The sequence below is a fragment of the Akebia trifoliata genome, chromosome 3 (genome assembly GCF_017979445.1).
Source record: "Akebia trifoliata isolate Shusen 1 chromosome 3, ASM1797944v1, whole genome shotgun sequence".
In the NCBI taxonomy this organism is placed as follows: Eukaryota; Viridiplantae; Streptophyta; class Magnoliopsida; order Ranunculales; family Lardizabalaceae; genus Akebia; species Akebia trifoliata.
This window is the reverse complement of record NC_141377.1, coordinates 49428035-49443993: the sequence shown is the minus strand read 5'-3', so window position 1 is coordinate 49443993 and position 15959 is coordinate 49428035. Positions and strand designations below refer to the sequence as shown.

At 36.5% G+C, this 15959-nt stretch overlaps 2 protein-coding genes across 2 annotated transcripts; one reads left to right on the top strand and one right to left on the bottom strand.

Moving 5' to 3' along the window:
* The first annotated feature begins 1718 nt into the window (after positions 1-1718).
* On the top strand, positions 1719-11351 carry LOC147407646 (serine/threonine-protein kinase BSK1-like). Its single transcript, XM_086436296.1, has 9 exons — positions 1719-2251; positions 2339-2474; positions 3052-3185; positions 3363-3468; positions 6261-6346; positions 9331-9519; positions 10417-10581; positions 10669-10782; positions 10937-11351. Exons 1-9 carry the CDS (start codon positions 1910-1912, stop codon positions 11189-11191), a joined length of 1527 nt encoding a protein of 508 aa, XP_086292422.1. The 5' UTR covers positions 1719-1909; the 3' UTR covers positions 11192-11351.
* Positions 11306-15662, bottom strand: LOC147407645 (ATP-dependent zinc metalloprotease FTSH, chloroplastic). Its single transcript, XM_086436295.1, has 5 exons — positions 14179-15662; positions 12811-13057; positions 12513-12696; positions 11844-12015; positions 11306-11700 (listed from the first exon to the last, which is right to left on the bottom strand). The coding sequence occupies exons 1-5, from the start codon at positions 15514-15516 to the stop codon at positions 11479-11481; spliced, it is 2163 nt and encodes a 720-aa protein (XP_086292421.1). The 5' UTR covers positions 15517-15662; the 3' UTR covers positions 11306-11478.
* Positions 15663-15959: the final 297 nt, after the last annotated feature.

Here is a 15959-nt window from a genome sequence, read left to right as displayed (position 1 = left end):
TCTCTAACCCATATTTTGAAAAAACCATTATTTTTTCATATGTTTTTACATATGGCCCTTGAACCGCCCCCTATATATATATACACATATATTTACAATGTATTTTGTCCTATATGACTAAAAGTTTTAGATTGAGCTGATTTTTGGTGAGGATGATCTCTATGATGAGGAGATCATTCTCACCAAAAATCAGCTCAATCCAAATTTTTTAACAATGTTAAAAGTAATTTACAAAAAGTAGACGGTCCATGATTCTTCAACTCATAAATATGGGGTTAGAAGTTTTAGAATTAGCTGATTTTTGGTGAAGATGATATCCTCGTCATAGAGATCATCCTCACAAAAAATCAACTCAATTCAAAACTTTTAGCCCACATAAGACAAAACACGTTATAGATATATGAGCAAATATGTGTGTACACGAATCCTGATCCATATATATATATATTAAAAGTAATTGCCTAAATGTATAAAATGTTCACTGTCACTTTTATTTTAAGTGTAATGATTTTCTAACTCAACTCTGACAAAATAACTCAAAAACTTATTGACATGACATGTGCAAGAATCACCTATTTTTTCCCATGGAATACACAACTGCATATCCCCATAAACATGTACAGTTGTGGATCGCAAGGGAAAAATCTACTGTTCTTACACATGCTATATCAGTGAGTTTTTGAGTTATAAAATTAGCACTCTTATTTTAAATAACCATGTCTACCTATATGTCCAATAGTCTAATAATTAATTTCTTTAAAAAAATTATAATTGCTATAATTTTCAATTGAGTATTGATAAATTGACTAAAAAATGGACACTTAAAACACACAAATGACATGGAAGTTGCACAAAACCTTCGATTTTTTCCTTGTATATCTTGAGAAAAAAAATCTATGCTTCTGTCCACATGCCACATCAATTGAGTAAGTTTATCATGACTCTTTCTAATTTGAAACCCTAATAATAATACCTGGAAGAAGTTCTAACAAAATTGTTTACGAAAAAATCCCATTAAAGAAATTATTTAAAATAAATTATAAAAGACTTTTTATAGTTTTATTGGAAATGTAATTTTTTACAATTAACAATAGCATAACTTACAGGTGCCAACTAGCTTTTTTGATAAAATCTTTGGATGACGATACTAGACACCTAGGTTCAAATCTCGCAAGTATTGAATTATTTAGCACTTTAAAGAGAAACTTATCAATAAAAAAAGAAGTAGAAATAATAAAAAAGAAATTTATTGTAGCTATTTCACCACTCATTTACTTTCTGAATATTTTTTTTTATTTATTTATAAAATTATTGTCGCTTATTAATTAGAAGATTATAGTTGGAGTATTGGGTTGATTCATAACATTTGATAGTTCCATATTAAACAATTGCATGAACGATTATTCTCTCACCAAATGTTAAAGAAAAATAAGGGACATTAACATTTTGTTTCCTCGAAATTTGCAATGTTATTGATATTAATGTATTTTTAATTTGAATATTTTCCTAATTGACACCCTTCCCTACCCACACTTATTTAATTTATTTATAATAAAAATATTTAGGGGCATACTTACAAATATACCATAATACAGGAGTGAATTTGAAGATACTATTCAAATGACCGTTACTGTGTTGGACGCGCCACCAGGATTACCACCCACCCCTTCTTCCATCTCAATCATCCTCAAAATATCGCGAGAAATTGATCCCAAAAAACCAAACCTCGATCCGGAAGAGAGAGAAGAGAGAGAGAGAGAGAGAGACAAAGACAGAGAGGAGGGATTCCCCCATTTCACCCAATCCATCATCATCGATTTAGATCTCTCTCTCTCTCAGATGCCTTTAATGGTTCCTCTCTTAGAAGAACGACAAAGGTGTGACTCGTGAGGCCAAAAACTACTGAGTCATGGGTTGCTGTGAATCGTCCCTATTAACAAGAAATCGCCCAGAGAACCACCACCACCACCACCACAACAACAACAACCAGAACCAAACCCCTCCATTCAACCACCCTCCTCCGTCCGCCGATTCATCGGATTCAACCACCGCCGGTGGAATCCCACCTTTCTCCGAGTTCTCTCTCTCCGACCTCAAAACCGCCACCAACAACTTCAGCTCCGACTTCATCGTCTCCGAAAGCGGCGAAAAAGCTCCTAATATCGTCTACAAAGGTCGTCTCCAGAATCGACGATGGATTGCCGTCAAGAAATTCACCAAAATGGCCTGGCCCGATCCCAAGCAATTCGCGGTACTCACCAACAATTCTCATTCCCCTTTTAATTTGCTGTTTCAATGTGTTTGATTTTCTTTTTAAATTTAATTTTCCGGGTTTCAGGATGAGGCATGGGGCTTCGGTAAGTTGCGGCATAGGAGGCTTGCCAACTTGATTGGGTACTGCTGCGACGGTGATTGGAGGTTACTCGTTGCCGAGTACATGCCCAATGATACCCTCGCCAAGCATCTATTCCACTGTATGTGTTTGATTTGGTTCTAATTTGATTGAATTTCGACATTTTTTGGTTCAAACTGTAATGGGTGTATTCTGTTTAGTTTTAATCCTCGGCCAAATAAATTCATTTAAATGAAATATTTATATGATTGGGTTTAATGGTGAGATGTTGGAAGACTGGCAGAAGAATTTACCTAAGTCTGGTTTATAACTTCGGTTTGTTGTCCATCTCTAGAGCTCAATAGTGATACTAATTAGATAATGCTCGAATAAGATTTATTAGACAGAATGGATCCGATACATCTGCTAGATCAAAGCAACTACATTTAGTTTCAGAAACTGAATTATGTTTGGATTTCTTCATAAAGTGCCTTATCTTTCTTGATTTTAGATACAAGCGTCCTAAATAATTGTGAAGTTTGTGAAACTTTTGTTGTTTCATTAAGAGCTGGTATAGCTGGATGTCTTGTCTTTCTATCGAATGTATATTGGTTGCTGTGTGCATGTTGCTATATTGCAAACAAGTTCCCCTCCAAATTTCTGTGAAAATTGTACTGCAGTTTATGTGACATAGAATTATGTTTTTTTTTTCTTGACAGGGGAAAATCAAACCATTGAGTGGGCGATGCGGTTAAGAGTTGCTTTGTATATTGCTGAAGCTTTAGATTATTGTAGTACTGAAGGCCGACAGTTGTATCATGACCTGAATGCTTATAGGGTTCTTTTTGATGAGGTGTTGTAATACATCTGTTTCCTCTAATTTACTGTTTGTTTTATCGTATTTACAATAATTTCAAACATGATTTTCTATTTCCATTGCATTTGAGTGATAATCAATATTGATTAATTACCAACAGGAGTGCATAAATTGTTTTCTACCTTTAAGTTATGATTCTATTTCTTCTTGTAGGATGGTGATCCGCGGCTTTCGTGTTTTGGACTTATGAAAAATAGCAGGGATGGGAAAAGTTATAGTACAAATCTTGCCTACACACCTCCAGAGTATCAAAAAAATGGTATGCACTTATCTTGGGTTCTGAATTTGTATATTTTCTGGCTCTGAATTACACTTTTTTTTTATATAGGTATAGGGTTAGTGGTTAGCAAATGAAATTGGGTTCAAGGGAATTTGAACCTAAGATGTGGGAACAACACTCCACACATCTTACCACTTAGCTAAGTTGGCACTTCAAATGGTTACCCCTTAGAAATAATTACACTTCTTTCTTCATACAATGGTTATATATATAGATGTAGTTGTGTTTAAGTATATAACTTATGTAGTCTCATTTTAAGGAAATATGAAGATTGTGTGAAGCCACATAGTAATCAGATTTCATTCAATTTGGATTTTCAAGTTTGCTTTACTAGAGGAATGTAGGAATGGGTATAGGCTAGCAATGGGTGTATATGTTTATGTTCCTTCCTGAACAACACATTCAAGGGTTTCGGGAAGCTCTATACGGCAAAACATAACGACTTGAAGAAATTACAAAAATTGCAAGAAAATCTACTGGTTTATCAAATGTTTGGTCTGTGGAGGCATCCTCAAATTGGTTTACAAGTATTTGAACCTCTCTCAGAACAGTATATGCTTAAAAGTCTCTGAGTAGCAATCCAAGGCCTACTCATTGATCCATTCAGAGAATAGTAGAGCCCGAGGCAATCTCCATTCTTTATTTGATGCTCCATGCTAATGACTCTCGTAGTACAGCTAATAATTGATGGAGGTTGACAACCTACAGAGTAAGGGTTTGACTGTTTTGTTTTTTTAAGAATATCATTATTTACTGAAGGTTGACAACCTAGAGTATACTATGTTTTTTAAAATCTCATCTCAAATGTTTTTCTTGATTTGGAAAAATCCGAGACAAACCTTGAGACAATTAAATGTTCTGACATGCCGGGACAACCCAAAATAATGCATCAATAAACTTAAAAAATGATGTTTGAAGCAATTAAATATTCTTTAGAATTTGAACCGGTCAACTTAGTGAGTTGGTAAAGTATGTGAATGGTAATAACATAGACCAGCCCCACCCGCACGCGCACACACTCTCACACACACACACAAAATGAGTTAAGAGTCAATTCTTCCCGTATCATGAATCAACTAGTTCTTTGGTTTCTTTTTAAGAATTTAAATCATGATGAACTCGCAAGTGGCTGTTGGTGACAACCAAACAAGACTATTCTTAGGGTGTCAACTCAGTCTCTATTGAAACGTAAAACCTCGACAGATGTTGGTTTTTAAAGCAAAAAGATACTAATCTCAGGAATGATGATCTATAAATTCCATATAAGAATAATTTTGTGGCCCTTGGTAAGAAATGTATTGAGGAAAATGTTTTGGCAGTTAAGGGTGAGAACAGGATTTTGTTTCATCATTTCCCTTTAAGAGGTACTAAGCCTTTGGGTAAATTATTCACTCTCTGGTCCTTCAAAATATAACTGTCCTAGGGGAAACAAGCCTTCGTTAAAATTATACACACAAGTCTATCAAAATATACCTTCAGTGGTGGGGAGATCATGTTGGACAATCCTACTATATGCTCTGTCGTCTTTGGCTTTATGATCAACATCACCAAAAACCAGTTGGTTCCGACATTACCAACCATAAGAAAAAAAATTCTTACAAACTTTATACACATGCACCCACATATTTGGGATTAGGCTTTGACGGTGATTGTGCATGCCCGCATGCGAATAATTAGACATTAAAAGCACTAAAAACTATAAAGATACAATATCTATTGAATAATTTTGTTGTATCTATCTAAGAGTAAGAGGAGATTAGCTAGTGGGTGGAGAGGGACTTAGTTGTGAATCAGGGGAGGTTCGTCGACATGAAGTTACTTGCAATTAAGTTGAGAACTGTTGTTCTATAATAAATTGTAAGCATCAAATTCAATGCTGGCGTCATGCACTCAATGACATGTCAAAAGAATTAAGTGCCTTTTGTCATAATGTATAATAACTTTTACAGCGCCTACTGTTTGCTAACATATATCATATGCTATATGCGTTAGTTTTAGTAGGAGAAATTGTAAAATAAGTTGATACATCAAGGGTGTAAATGTGTCAGCTTTCTGTATGTGGAAATTTTCTTTTATTACTATATAGGCATTATATTACAGAAGGGGATATTTTTATTTTCTTTTCCCTACATCCAAAAGTGTTTCCGGTATTTACATTTTACCAGGTTTTAAATCCGTCCATTATCTATACTCCATATTATGAAGCATATTCTATTTAACTTGTACCTGTGCCTAGTATTGGCTCACATATCCGTATCCACGAGATATAACTACCCATAGATTAGGAACTCCTTCACAGATAAATCAAGGATGCACTTATATCTGTAAAAGTGTAGGCAATAGATTTTGATGTTGAGGCGGACTGCTGAGGAATCCTTGGCACAATAATTTTATTATATTTCTTTCATGTTCATTCGTAACTTTAGTTACCAATTTCTGAATTGTACAATTGTTAGTCCTTTTGAGGAATATGAAGAAAAAGTTCCAAAATCGTGGTAGTATTTTCCGTGATAGATACTGGTAATTATGTTATAATGCAGCATTTATTTGATAAAAAGCTAGGAACCACTTCCATTGTTTTTAAGAAGCACTGATCATTTATATTGGTTATCTATGGGTAGCAACGGCTTTTATTTTTCAAATACACTAGGTTCTTATTTCTCAGTTTGCACAACATGGCTGCCATATCTTGATGGATGAATTAGAGATTAAATCATTAGATGTCAGGCTTGACTAATCCTTCTTCAATCATCATATTATCTTTCTTGTAGGGAGGGTTACTCCTGAAAGTGTTATCTTTAGCTTTGGCACCATCCTTTTAGATCTTCTTAGTGGAAAACACATCCCTCCAACTCATGTAAGTTTTTCATATCTATAATCCATTCAAGTGAAGTGCAAGTTTATATTACAAATATATTTCTATGATACTCTTCTATCTGTTCTATAGTTCAATAAACTGCAGAAATGGGCTGGCTATGATTAGTTAACTAAGAAAAAATTGGAGTTCATCTTTGGAGGCTTCATATTCTATTAGCTCCCTCCCCCCTCCCACCCCCACCACCCACCCACACACAAAAAAAAGTTTTGGATCTAAGCAGCATTTTTCTTGTTCAGGATGTAGAGAAAATATGATTGGGTCAGTTTGGCTAACTTTGAGCCGAACTTGCACCTTTGCCTACCTGAATTTCTCTCTGTTTGTCTTCCATTGTTACTCAGGGAATTAAACAGATGTTACAGATTGCACCTTTTGCTTTGCATTGTTTCTATTTATTCTCTGATACTGAGGGAGCTTCTACTTGTGAATCTAGATGTAATGCAACTTCTATTTTCTACTCATCCTTTATATTTATATCTTTGCTTTGTGTACTAATGCAAATGTCATTCTGATGTAGGGTAGAACACACAAACTTAGAGTTTATGTTAAAAATCTGGTTATAGGGTGAAATCCCAAGAACTAGGAGTCATGAAGAATCTTAATGTTGAGTAAAACAGACTAGAAACTTCAATCTAGGTTTGAGATTGATGGAAGTCAATCACAAACACTAAAATTAAGAATTAATATCGGGTTCTTATATTCAGAATAAAAATAATAAAAAAACAAAGAAAGGGAAGCAGTTTTATTTTTCTTTTATTAATCAATCTTAAAAAAAACTAACTTTGCTGAATTTGTTTATTGGAGCTCCTTATATAGATAACTCTATAACAACTTAGAAACCTTCTAAAATACTAAAAAGTAATTTCCTAGTCTATTTATGACATATTATTAACCTTCTAATCCTACTAAATCTCAATTTGGACATCTAAAATGACTTCTAATTATAACCTAAATAATAAAAACGAATTTTAAATATAAAACAAATTAGAAACTAACTAGGAATTTTTTTTTCTAAAATTGAAATAGAAATTAACTAGGATTACGTAAGCATCTTAAAAAATAAAAATTCAATAAAAGAAAGAGTCTTAAGAGAAGTTGGACTAGGTCTTGTGGACTGGTCAAAGCTTGGGTCAAGTTGACTTGTTCAACCATAGTTGACTTTGTCAATGCTGCTGATTTTTTTCTTCGATGTATCTAAACTCGATCATAAGCATTAAGATAAGTATTGGTAAGCCTATCTACATCACATTCATTCTGTTTGTATGCATTTTTCAAATTTATCATTGAGAAAAACACACATTCAACACCCCATGATACTTGTTGCTGTTTGGCATTTCAAGAAAGGAAAAAAAAAAAGGAAAATGTTGGGTCAACTTTCTTATTTCAGTTGACACTGGTTTTCAGGTCTATAACTTGACATGTCTCATGATAAATGGATTTTGTACTGTCTAGATATTCTACCCTATTTTCTCTTATTTTAGAACTTTATATCCTGAATGTGAAAGTAGTAATATATTTGGCCTTTACCATGGAGAGGAAGTTGCATGGCTTGATTTTGAACATTTTCGAAGTTTCGAGTTTTCCTGGTTCTTTTTCTTCTATTTCCATCTAATTGGTCATAGTTTAACCTAAATGTTTTTTAATTTTGTGGCTTGACGTTTATTTGTTAAAATGTTGGCAAACAAGATTACTTTGGACGCTTTTTTTTTTTCTTCCTCCCTTTTAATATGTGAATTTGAATCTAAAATATGATTCATGTTGCTGATCCAAAGAAGATGAGGTAAGGTGATGGTGTTTGATTATTAGGCAAAAAAATATAAGATTGTGAGGTATGGTTTCCCTATTCTAAGGAATATAATACCTCTATGCCTTTTGGTATATCATCACTTGTTTACTGTTACTACTATTTATGGTAATGAAATGACCATCATTAAGAGGTTTGGAAGTTATAGTTACTTTAAGAAGATTTGTTATCAAATATGGGCTGCCACATGATCTCTTCCCTATGTTGAATTTCTCTCAGCGTAACATTTTATTTTAAAGTTGTGCCGAGTGACCTCAGGCTGGAACCTTATATCGCACTTCTTGATGTGAAAGTGGATAGGAACCATAGATGATTTTTCACTTGTATCTCAATGAAAAGCATCTATGATTCCCTTACACTTCCATGTCAAGAAGTGCGATTTGAGGTTCCAGCCTGAGGTCACTTCAGCAGTATTCTTTATTTTATAAAGCAGTACATTGGTGCTTTCTGGCTTTAGGATTGGTTTGACCAAGTACTATGAATAGTACATGGGATAGTGGTCAGTGTAGATGAGAGAACCATTCTTAGTTTGTGAAGATTTCTTATTCAATAATGGGGCCAATGTTCTCTTCTCTATGTTGAAATTCCTTCAGCGTGGCCATTTTATATTATACAAGCAATACATTAGTGCCTTCTGGCTTTAGGATTGGCTCGACTGAGTGCTACGATATATGGGATTGTAATCTCTGTTCTAGATCAGTTTATATTTCCTTCTTGAAAATCTTTAAGGAGTTCACGTAAAAGGGATGAGATTATTGAATGACATCATATAATCTTGGAATGTTTTAGTTTTAAAACTATTGTTTCATTTGATTCTCTATATTTCTAATTACCTTCTTGAAAAGCTCCAAGGAGATTGCATAATAGGGAAGAGATTGTTGAATATCAACATTTAGTCATGGAATGTTTTGGTTTTTAAGCTATTGTTTCATTTGATTCTTTGCATATAGGAGCTTTGAAGCACTTATAAGAACAAATTCTTCATTGAACCTAACTGTTATTTCATCCTAGTCTTTGAGTACTCCATTGTATCTGTTTAAAATGACAATTACTTAGAATGAAAATTTTGGTTTAGTTAGAATTTTTCCTGATGTGCGCTCAAGTTTGAAATAAAAATATGAGCACCCATTTATTTGATTGATCTTTCTATGTATCCATGTAGGCTCTTGATATGATACGGGGCAAGAATATCCCTCTCTTAATGGATTCACATTTAGAGGGAAACTTTTCAACAGAAGAATCAACTGTGGTTGTTGACCTTGCCTCTCAATGCTTGCGATATGAACCTCGGGAAAGGCCCTATCCAAAGAAGCTTGTTGCGACCCTTGCCCCACTGCAAACAAAATCTGATGTAAGTTTTATCTTTTCCTTACTGAATGTACATGTTTTCTCTCTTGATATTAGATGTCTGTGCAATGGCTAAAGTTTTCACAGAGTTAAAAGACTTAAAAGACTAACAATTGAGGTGGATCTGAAGGACCTATGTTGTGACTTGGCTGAAAAATTGGTCTTTGTTGGTTGGAAAGAGTAATATGCGTTTTGGCGGACAACTTGACCATGTGAGCAAACCACTAACCTTGCCAGACGGAGGGTGTTCACTGACATCACCCAAGCCAAAGAGGGGGATCCCAATAAATTGAAAATGCTGTGTTTTGCTAATTTGGCCATTTAAGTACCAGAGTGAAGAAGAAAAAAAAATATCAATTTTGCTTTCCCTTAAAACATTTTTGAAAATAAATAATACTCAATTTTCATAAATTTCTTATAAGGTTTGTTGAATTTGGGACTTTTGGTGAATGATAAAAGTATTAACTTCTGCTTTCTTAAATGTTTAATGACTTGGACTTTTCTTCTTCTTTTGAATAGATGAATGACAGATCATTTGAGAAAAATCTCAGATTATTTACAATAAATGTTTTTCTTCTTGACCATGCCATTAATTGTAATGTTTTCCCTGTTTTTATTCTATATTTAGTCATGGGAAAGAAAAAAAAAAGAAAAAAAAAAAAAGAAAAAGAAAAAGAAAATGACAGTGTAATCTTCTTGATGGATCAGCAGTTTCTTTTCTGTTAAGCTAATTTGAGCCTACCCAAGTCTATTAGGGCATAGAAAATAGTCTCCTCCTCAACAAAGGGTCATAATATCTGCCCTTTAAAACATCTCAATATAGATTGATGGGAATCTGCATATTCAGGTTATGTTCATTTAAATCTTAAGATTGTTGATCACCTAAGTTCTTGGGATGCAGGTTTCATCTTATTTGATGCTGGGCATTCCCAAGCATGAGGATGCCCCTCCTACTCCTCAGCACCCACTTTCACCAATGGGCGAGGCCTGTCAAAGAATGGACTTGACTGCTATCCATCAGATTTTAGTAACGACACATTACAGAGACGACGAAGGAACCAATGAGGTATTGATTTCTATATATAAAAAAAGAGTGGCATATGCATATTGGCAAATTCTAGGCTCAGGTTTATTTGTATGTGGGTTTTTTCAGTTGTCTTTCCAAGAGTGGACACAACAAATGAGAGATATGCTGGAGGCAAGGAAGCGTGGGGACTTTGCATTTCGTGATAAAGACTTTAAAACTGCAATTGATTGTTATTCACAGGTATTATAATTTATTTTTTTCAAATGTTATTCTATAATTTGCACAATCTCACCAATCAATTGATCTGGACATCTTAATTAGTGGGTGACAATAAATAATTGTATAGAATTTTGGATTTCAATAATTTTGATTTCTACCCACATCCAATATGCAGTTCATAGATGTTGGAACAATGGTTTCACCGACAGTCTATGCAAGGCGGAGTCTTTGCCATCTTCTTTGTGACCAACCAGATGCGGCCCTTCGAGATGCAATGCAAGCACAATGTGTCTACCCAGAATGGCCCACTGCTTTCTACATGCAGGCAGTTGCCCTTGCCAAGCTGGACATGCATAAAGATGCAGCTGACATGTTGAAGGAAGCTGCTGGACTAGAAGAAAAGAAGCAACGAGGTGGGAGAGGATCTTGAGAATCAACTTCATCCTCACCCGTTATTGACAACAACACACCCAAGCGATGTGCAATTTGAGTTGGAAATTCAAGTCCCCTACTAGGAAAATGTAATATGGGGAGCGAGAAACACTTGTTAATTTGAACATTTATGAATGTATTGTTTTTTTTTCTCTCCATTTGATGATATTAATTATCTGGTTCCAAATGTGTATATAACAAGCTTACAGAAAAGAAGAAAATGATGCATATATTTGGAACATAGAATAAACAAAGATTTTCAAGAGCGCAATGGTGCTTGGTGGTCTAGGCAACATACAGCTCAGCCTTGCCATCGATGAATAGGCTCATGAACTCTTCCCCGTCAACGGTCTCCTTCTCAATGAGGAGCTCAGCAAGCTTGTGTAGAATGTCAATGTGGGTTGTAATGATCTGCGTGGCCCTTGAGTACGCCTTCTCCACTAATTGCCTCACCTCTGCGTCCACCACATCAGCGGTTGCCATGGAGTAATCCTTTTGGGAAGACATCTGTAAGTGAAACATCGAACATATGTAAAACCAATATTATGCAACAGAACCAATCAAAATAAATAAATATATGAAATAGAGATGAGGGTGAAGAGGATGACGTGGGATGAACATGCCTGTCTAACAAAATTCTAATCCCTTACCTGTTGACCCAAGAAGGGGTTTCCTCCAGGTCCACCAATGGCAACCTGCCCAATCTTCTTGCTGAAGCCAAACCTCTCAACCATCTGCCTTGCTACCCGAGAAACTTGCATGAAGTCATTTGATGCACCGGTGGTCACGTTCTCCGTTCCAAATATCACCTCTTCGGCAACCCTGCATTGTTGGGGACAGTGAGCACTAAAGGGAAGATTTTCATATTGTCTAGAACCTAAGCATCTGCTGTTATGGGCAATGTCTCGGCCAGGAGAAAAACCAACTGTCTCAACTAGACATTGAAACAATCCAAGATTTACCAAAACTGGAATGTTTTGGTCGAAACATTCCAAGACAGTGAAACTTGAAACCCTGGTTACGGGTATTATTTCATTCTTGTGTCCAATATTGTACACATTCACTACTGCATTCAACCCAATGATTAAAAAAATAAATGGAGTATAAGTCCATACATTGGATAGTCAGGATTGTTCGTTTAGTTCCAAATTTTGGCCTATGGTTCATTCATTAGATGATACTGTGGTTGGATAGATAAATTGTTGGCCAGGTGTATAAATATGGGATGCCTATTGGGGCCCCAAAATTGGTCTCAATTAAGTAATCTACACATATTATCGTGTGTGAGGAAGACTAGGGATAATGGTTGCAAATCAAACCTTCCACCCAGAGCAACAGCCATCTGATTCTCGAGGTAGCTTCTGCTATATAGCCCAGACTCAAGCCTCTCTTCACTTGGAGCAAAAAAGGTTAGGCCACCAGCTTGGCCACGAGGAATGATGGAGATTTTGGCAACGGGATCATATTCAGGCATAAGTGCACCTACGAGAGCATGACCAGCCTCTGCAATACAACTCAAGCAAGCATACACAGGTTGATAGATACTTAATGACCATTCATATATAGTTCACTACAAGAAAGTAACATGCATGACAGAATGGCCAGTATTGTATATACCGTGGTAAGCAACAAGTTTCTTCTTCTCTTCTGAAACAACTGCATTCTTCTTCTCGGGACCAGCAATTATTCTCTCCAGAGCATCAGAGATCTCATCCTTGCTAATCTCTTTGAGGTCTCGCCTAGCTGCAAGAATGGCTGCTTCATTCATCAGGTTTTGCAAGTCTGCTCCAGTAAAACCGGGGGTTCTTCTTGCGATCTTGTCAAAGTCCACATCTTTTGCAAGGGCCTTTCCCCTGGAGTGAACCTGTTATACAAAAGGGGGTGTTAATGGAACAAACTAGCATCCACCGATGTTGAAAAATGTTTATGTGAAATGTAAATGACTTAATTTGGAATCACCTAAGCCTATCTAGGAAATTTCCATCTAACAACTTGAACCAGTGATCTGTTTTGTTTGGTCAGATTGGTTCCAATTGAAACTAGTAAAATAGTGGGTCTGTGTGAGGTAAAAACTATATGCATTCTGGATCATTGGGATATTTTGTCTTCTTGGTCAGGATGATGATCCAGGTGCGTAATTGACAGCATAAATCCCGAAAAAGGATAATCATGGGTCACTAAGAGATCAAGGGGTAGATATTGGGAGGGACATAATGGAAGAAAATGGCCAAATTAGAGTTTAATGAAGGTAGACTTATAAATAGGGGAGGGATACGTTAGTTTAAGGGATGAATAATTTTTGCTATTCTTACCGAAAATCTAACTTAAGCGTCGGAGGCTCTTTAGCAGACAACACATCAATGCCTAAAGAAAAGAGCATACTTTGAGCACAAGATGGTGATCTCGAGGTGTTGGTGGCAATGGAAAATCCATTCCAAAGATAGTTTTAACCATTAAACCACGTTTAGTGACTATCAATTTTTTTTAGGTCTTAAATTTTTTATTTCATCATCACATCAAAGCTTCATCCCAAATTTTGGGGTAGGCTAAATGAATCTTGTTGCACTATTCCACTCTATCCAAAGCCACGTCTTCTATTATTGAAAGCTTGTTCCTATCTATTTTCACTCTCTCCACCCATGTCCTTTGGGTGGCCACTTCTTTTAATTTTTATTTATTTATCTTAATAATGAGTATATAAATTGTCTGTTTATCCATCAAAGACTTGAAACAGGTTAATAGTTGAGAGTTGAGACTAGAAGATCATTCAAATTAACACATGGATTGTATTTTGGAGACATCTCCTAACAGTTCCCAGTAATGGAAACACTAGGACCTGTATAGATTGAGCCTTAATTTTAATAACAAATATTTTGTTTCTAACACATGAAATTTAAGCAATAATTAGATTCTATTGACACAAGAGATATGCTAACTCACTAAGAATTGAAATATGAAGAAAACTAAAGAAGAGTTAAAACAAACCTGGAGGATCTTCACTCTACCAGCCACGTCGGGTCTGTCCACAGTAACCTGCCTATCGAACCTCCCTGGCCGCAACAATGCTGCATCAAGTACATCAGGCCTGTTAGTCGCGGCCAACACGATCACTCCACTATTACCCGAGAATCCATCCATCTCTGTCAAAAGCTGATTGATAGTCTGCTCTCTCTCATCATTACCACCTCCAAGTCCCGCCCCACGCTGCCTACCCACCGCATCAATCTCATCAATAAACACAATGCAAGGTGCTTTCGACTTCGCTTTCTCAAACAAATCCCGAACTCTTGACGCTCCAACCCCAACAAACAATTCAACAAACTCTGATGCGGCACATGAGAAAAATGGCACACCAGCCTCACCTGCCACCGCCCGAGCCAAAAGGGTCTTCCCAGTTCCAGGTGGTCCTACCAATAAACAACCTTTCGGAATCTTTGCTCCAAGGGCGGTGTACTTGTCGGGATTCTTCAAGAAATCAACAACCTCCTGTAATTCCAATTTCGCCTGGTCGGCGCCCGCAACATCGCCAAAAGTGACTCCAGTCTCGGGAACCTCTTGGAATTTGGACTTGGATCTCCCGAAATCCATCGGGCCTCCTAGCCCACCTGGTCCACCGGGCCCTCCCTGGGCTCGACGGAACAGGAAGAACAATCCAGCGAATGCAAGAACTGGGAATAGAAGATTGCCTATAAAATTGAAGAGACCATTGCCAGAATCACCCTCCGAGACGGAGATATCGACACCGTTCATCGCAAGTATGTCGATGAGGTCTGGGTCGTTGGGGACAATTACGGAGGCTCGACGGCCATCGATGGCAGTTAGTTGGAGACCGCTTCCGTCTTTGCTGAATCGGACTCTCTCGACTTTTCCCTTCTTTACAGCATTGAGAAATTCGCTGTATCTCCATTGAGAACCTTCTGGAAGATCAGATGTGGATTGGGTTTGGGGTTTTGGGGCTGTGAGGAGAAGGTTTTGAGAGAAGGGAGAAGAGGAGGAGGAGGAGTTGGGATTGGTGGCTTCAGCTTGAATCTCTAGAGGAGGGGGAGAAGATGGAGTGTTGTCTAGAGCAAAGGCTGAAGGTGTAGTTTGGGAAATTGAGGAGAAAATTAGGGCAGCTAAGGTGGCTTGGGATGGGAGGTTATTGAGGATTTTTGAATTGGGTTTTTTGTTATTGAGAAGGGATTGAGTTGTTAAGGTTTTTCTCTTAGAGAGGAGGAAGGATAGTGGTAGAGAGGATTCAGTTGTTTTTGGTGTTGGAGGAGAGAGATGGAGTTGAGTGCCAAAGAAAGCTGAGGAGAGAAGAGGATTGGTTGTAGAAGCCATTATTAATGTAGTTTTGGCTTGGTAGTTGATGATGGTTTCTCTTTTATCTTCTTCAACTTGGTCTAATTATAAATAGAAGGTCTGGAGTGCAGGAGTGAGTAAGGTTACCCAATCCTGTTTTTAAGGTGAAAGATTATAAAAAGAGTATTTCTAGATTAGATTTGAGGGTGTAAAATAAATTTAAAGAAGTTAAAGAGGAGAGATTTTGAGGTGGTGTTCTTGTAAGAGAGAGAGGGACTTGGATTTTGGGTGATTTCTAATGCTTACACGTGGGCTCTTTTGTATCCAACCATTTTAGGGGAAAAAACTAACAACCTAGCCTAAGTCAGAGAGAAAGATGTGTCAAAATTATGGTCATGGATAGATTAATGGAGTATTACAAGTTGTTCGACATTCTTCACAAAATTTGCTTTTTCTTTTTCTTTTTCTCAACTTATATTTGA

Coding starts and splice junctions, on each gene's coding strand:
- LOC147407646 (XM_086436296.1), top strand. CDS start 1,910: ATGGGTTGCTGTGAATCGTCCCTATTAACAAGAAATCGCCCAGAGAAC. Junction 2,475..3,051: donor CGCCAAGCATCTATTCCACT/GTATGTGTTTGA, acceptor TTTTCTTGACAG/GGGAAAATCAAACCATTGAG. Junction 6,347..9,330: donor AACACATCCCTCCAACTCAT/GTAAGTTTTTCA, acceptor GTATCCATGTAG/GCTCTTGATATGATACGGGG.
- LOC147407645 (XM_086436295.1), bottom strand. CDS start 15,516: ATGGCTTCTACAACCAATCCTCTTCTCTCCTCAGCTTTCTTTGGCACT. Junction 12,697..12,810: donor GAAACTTGTTGCTTACCACG/GTATATACAATA, acceptor GTTGTATTGCAG/AGGCTGGTCATGCTCTCGTA. Junction 12,016..12,512: donor GCTGTTGCTCTGGGTGGAAG/GTTTGATTTGCA, acceptor CCAACAATGCAG/GGTTGCCGAAGAGGTGATAT.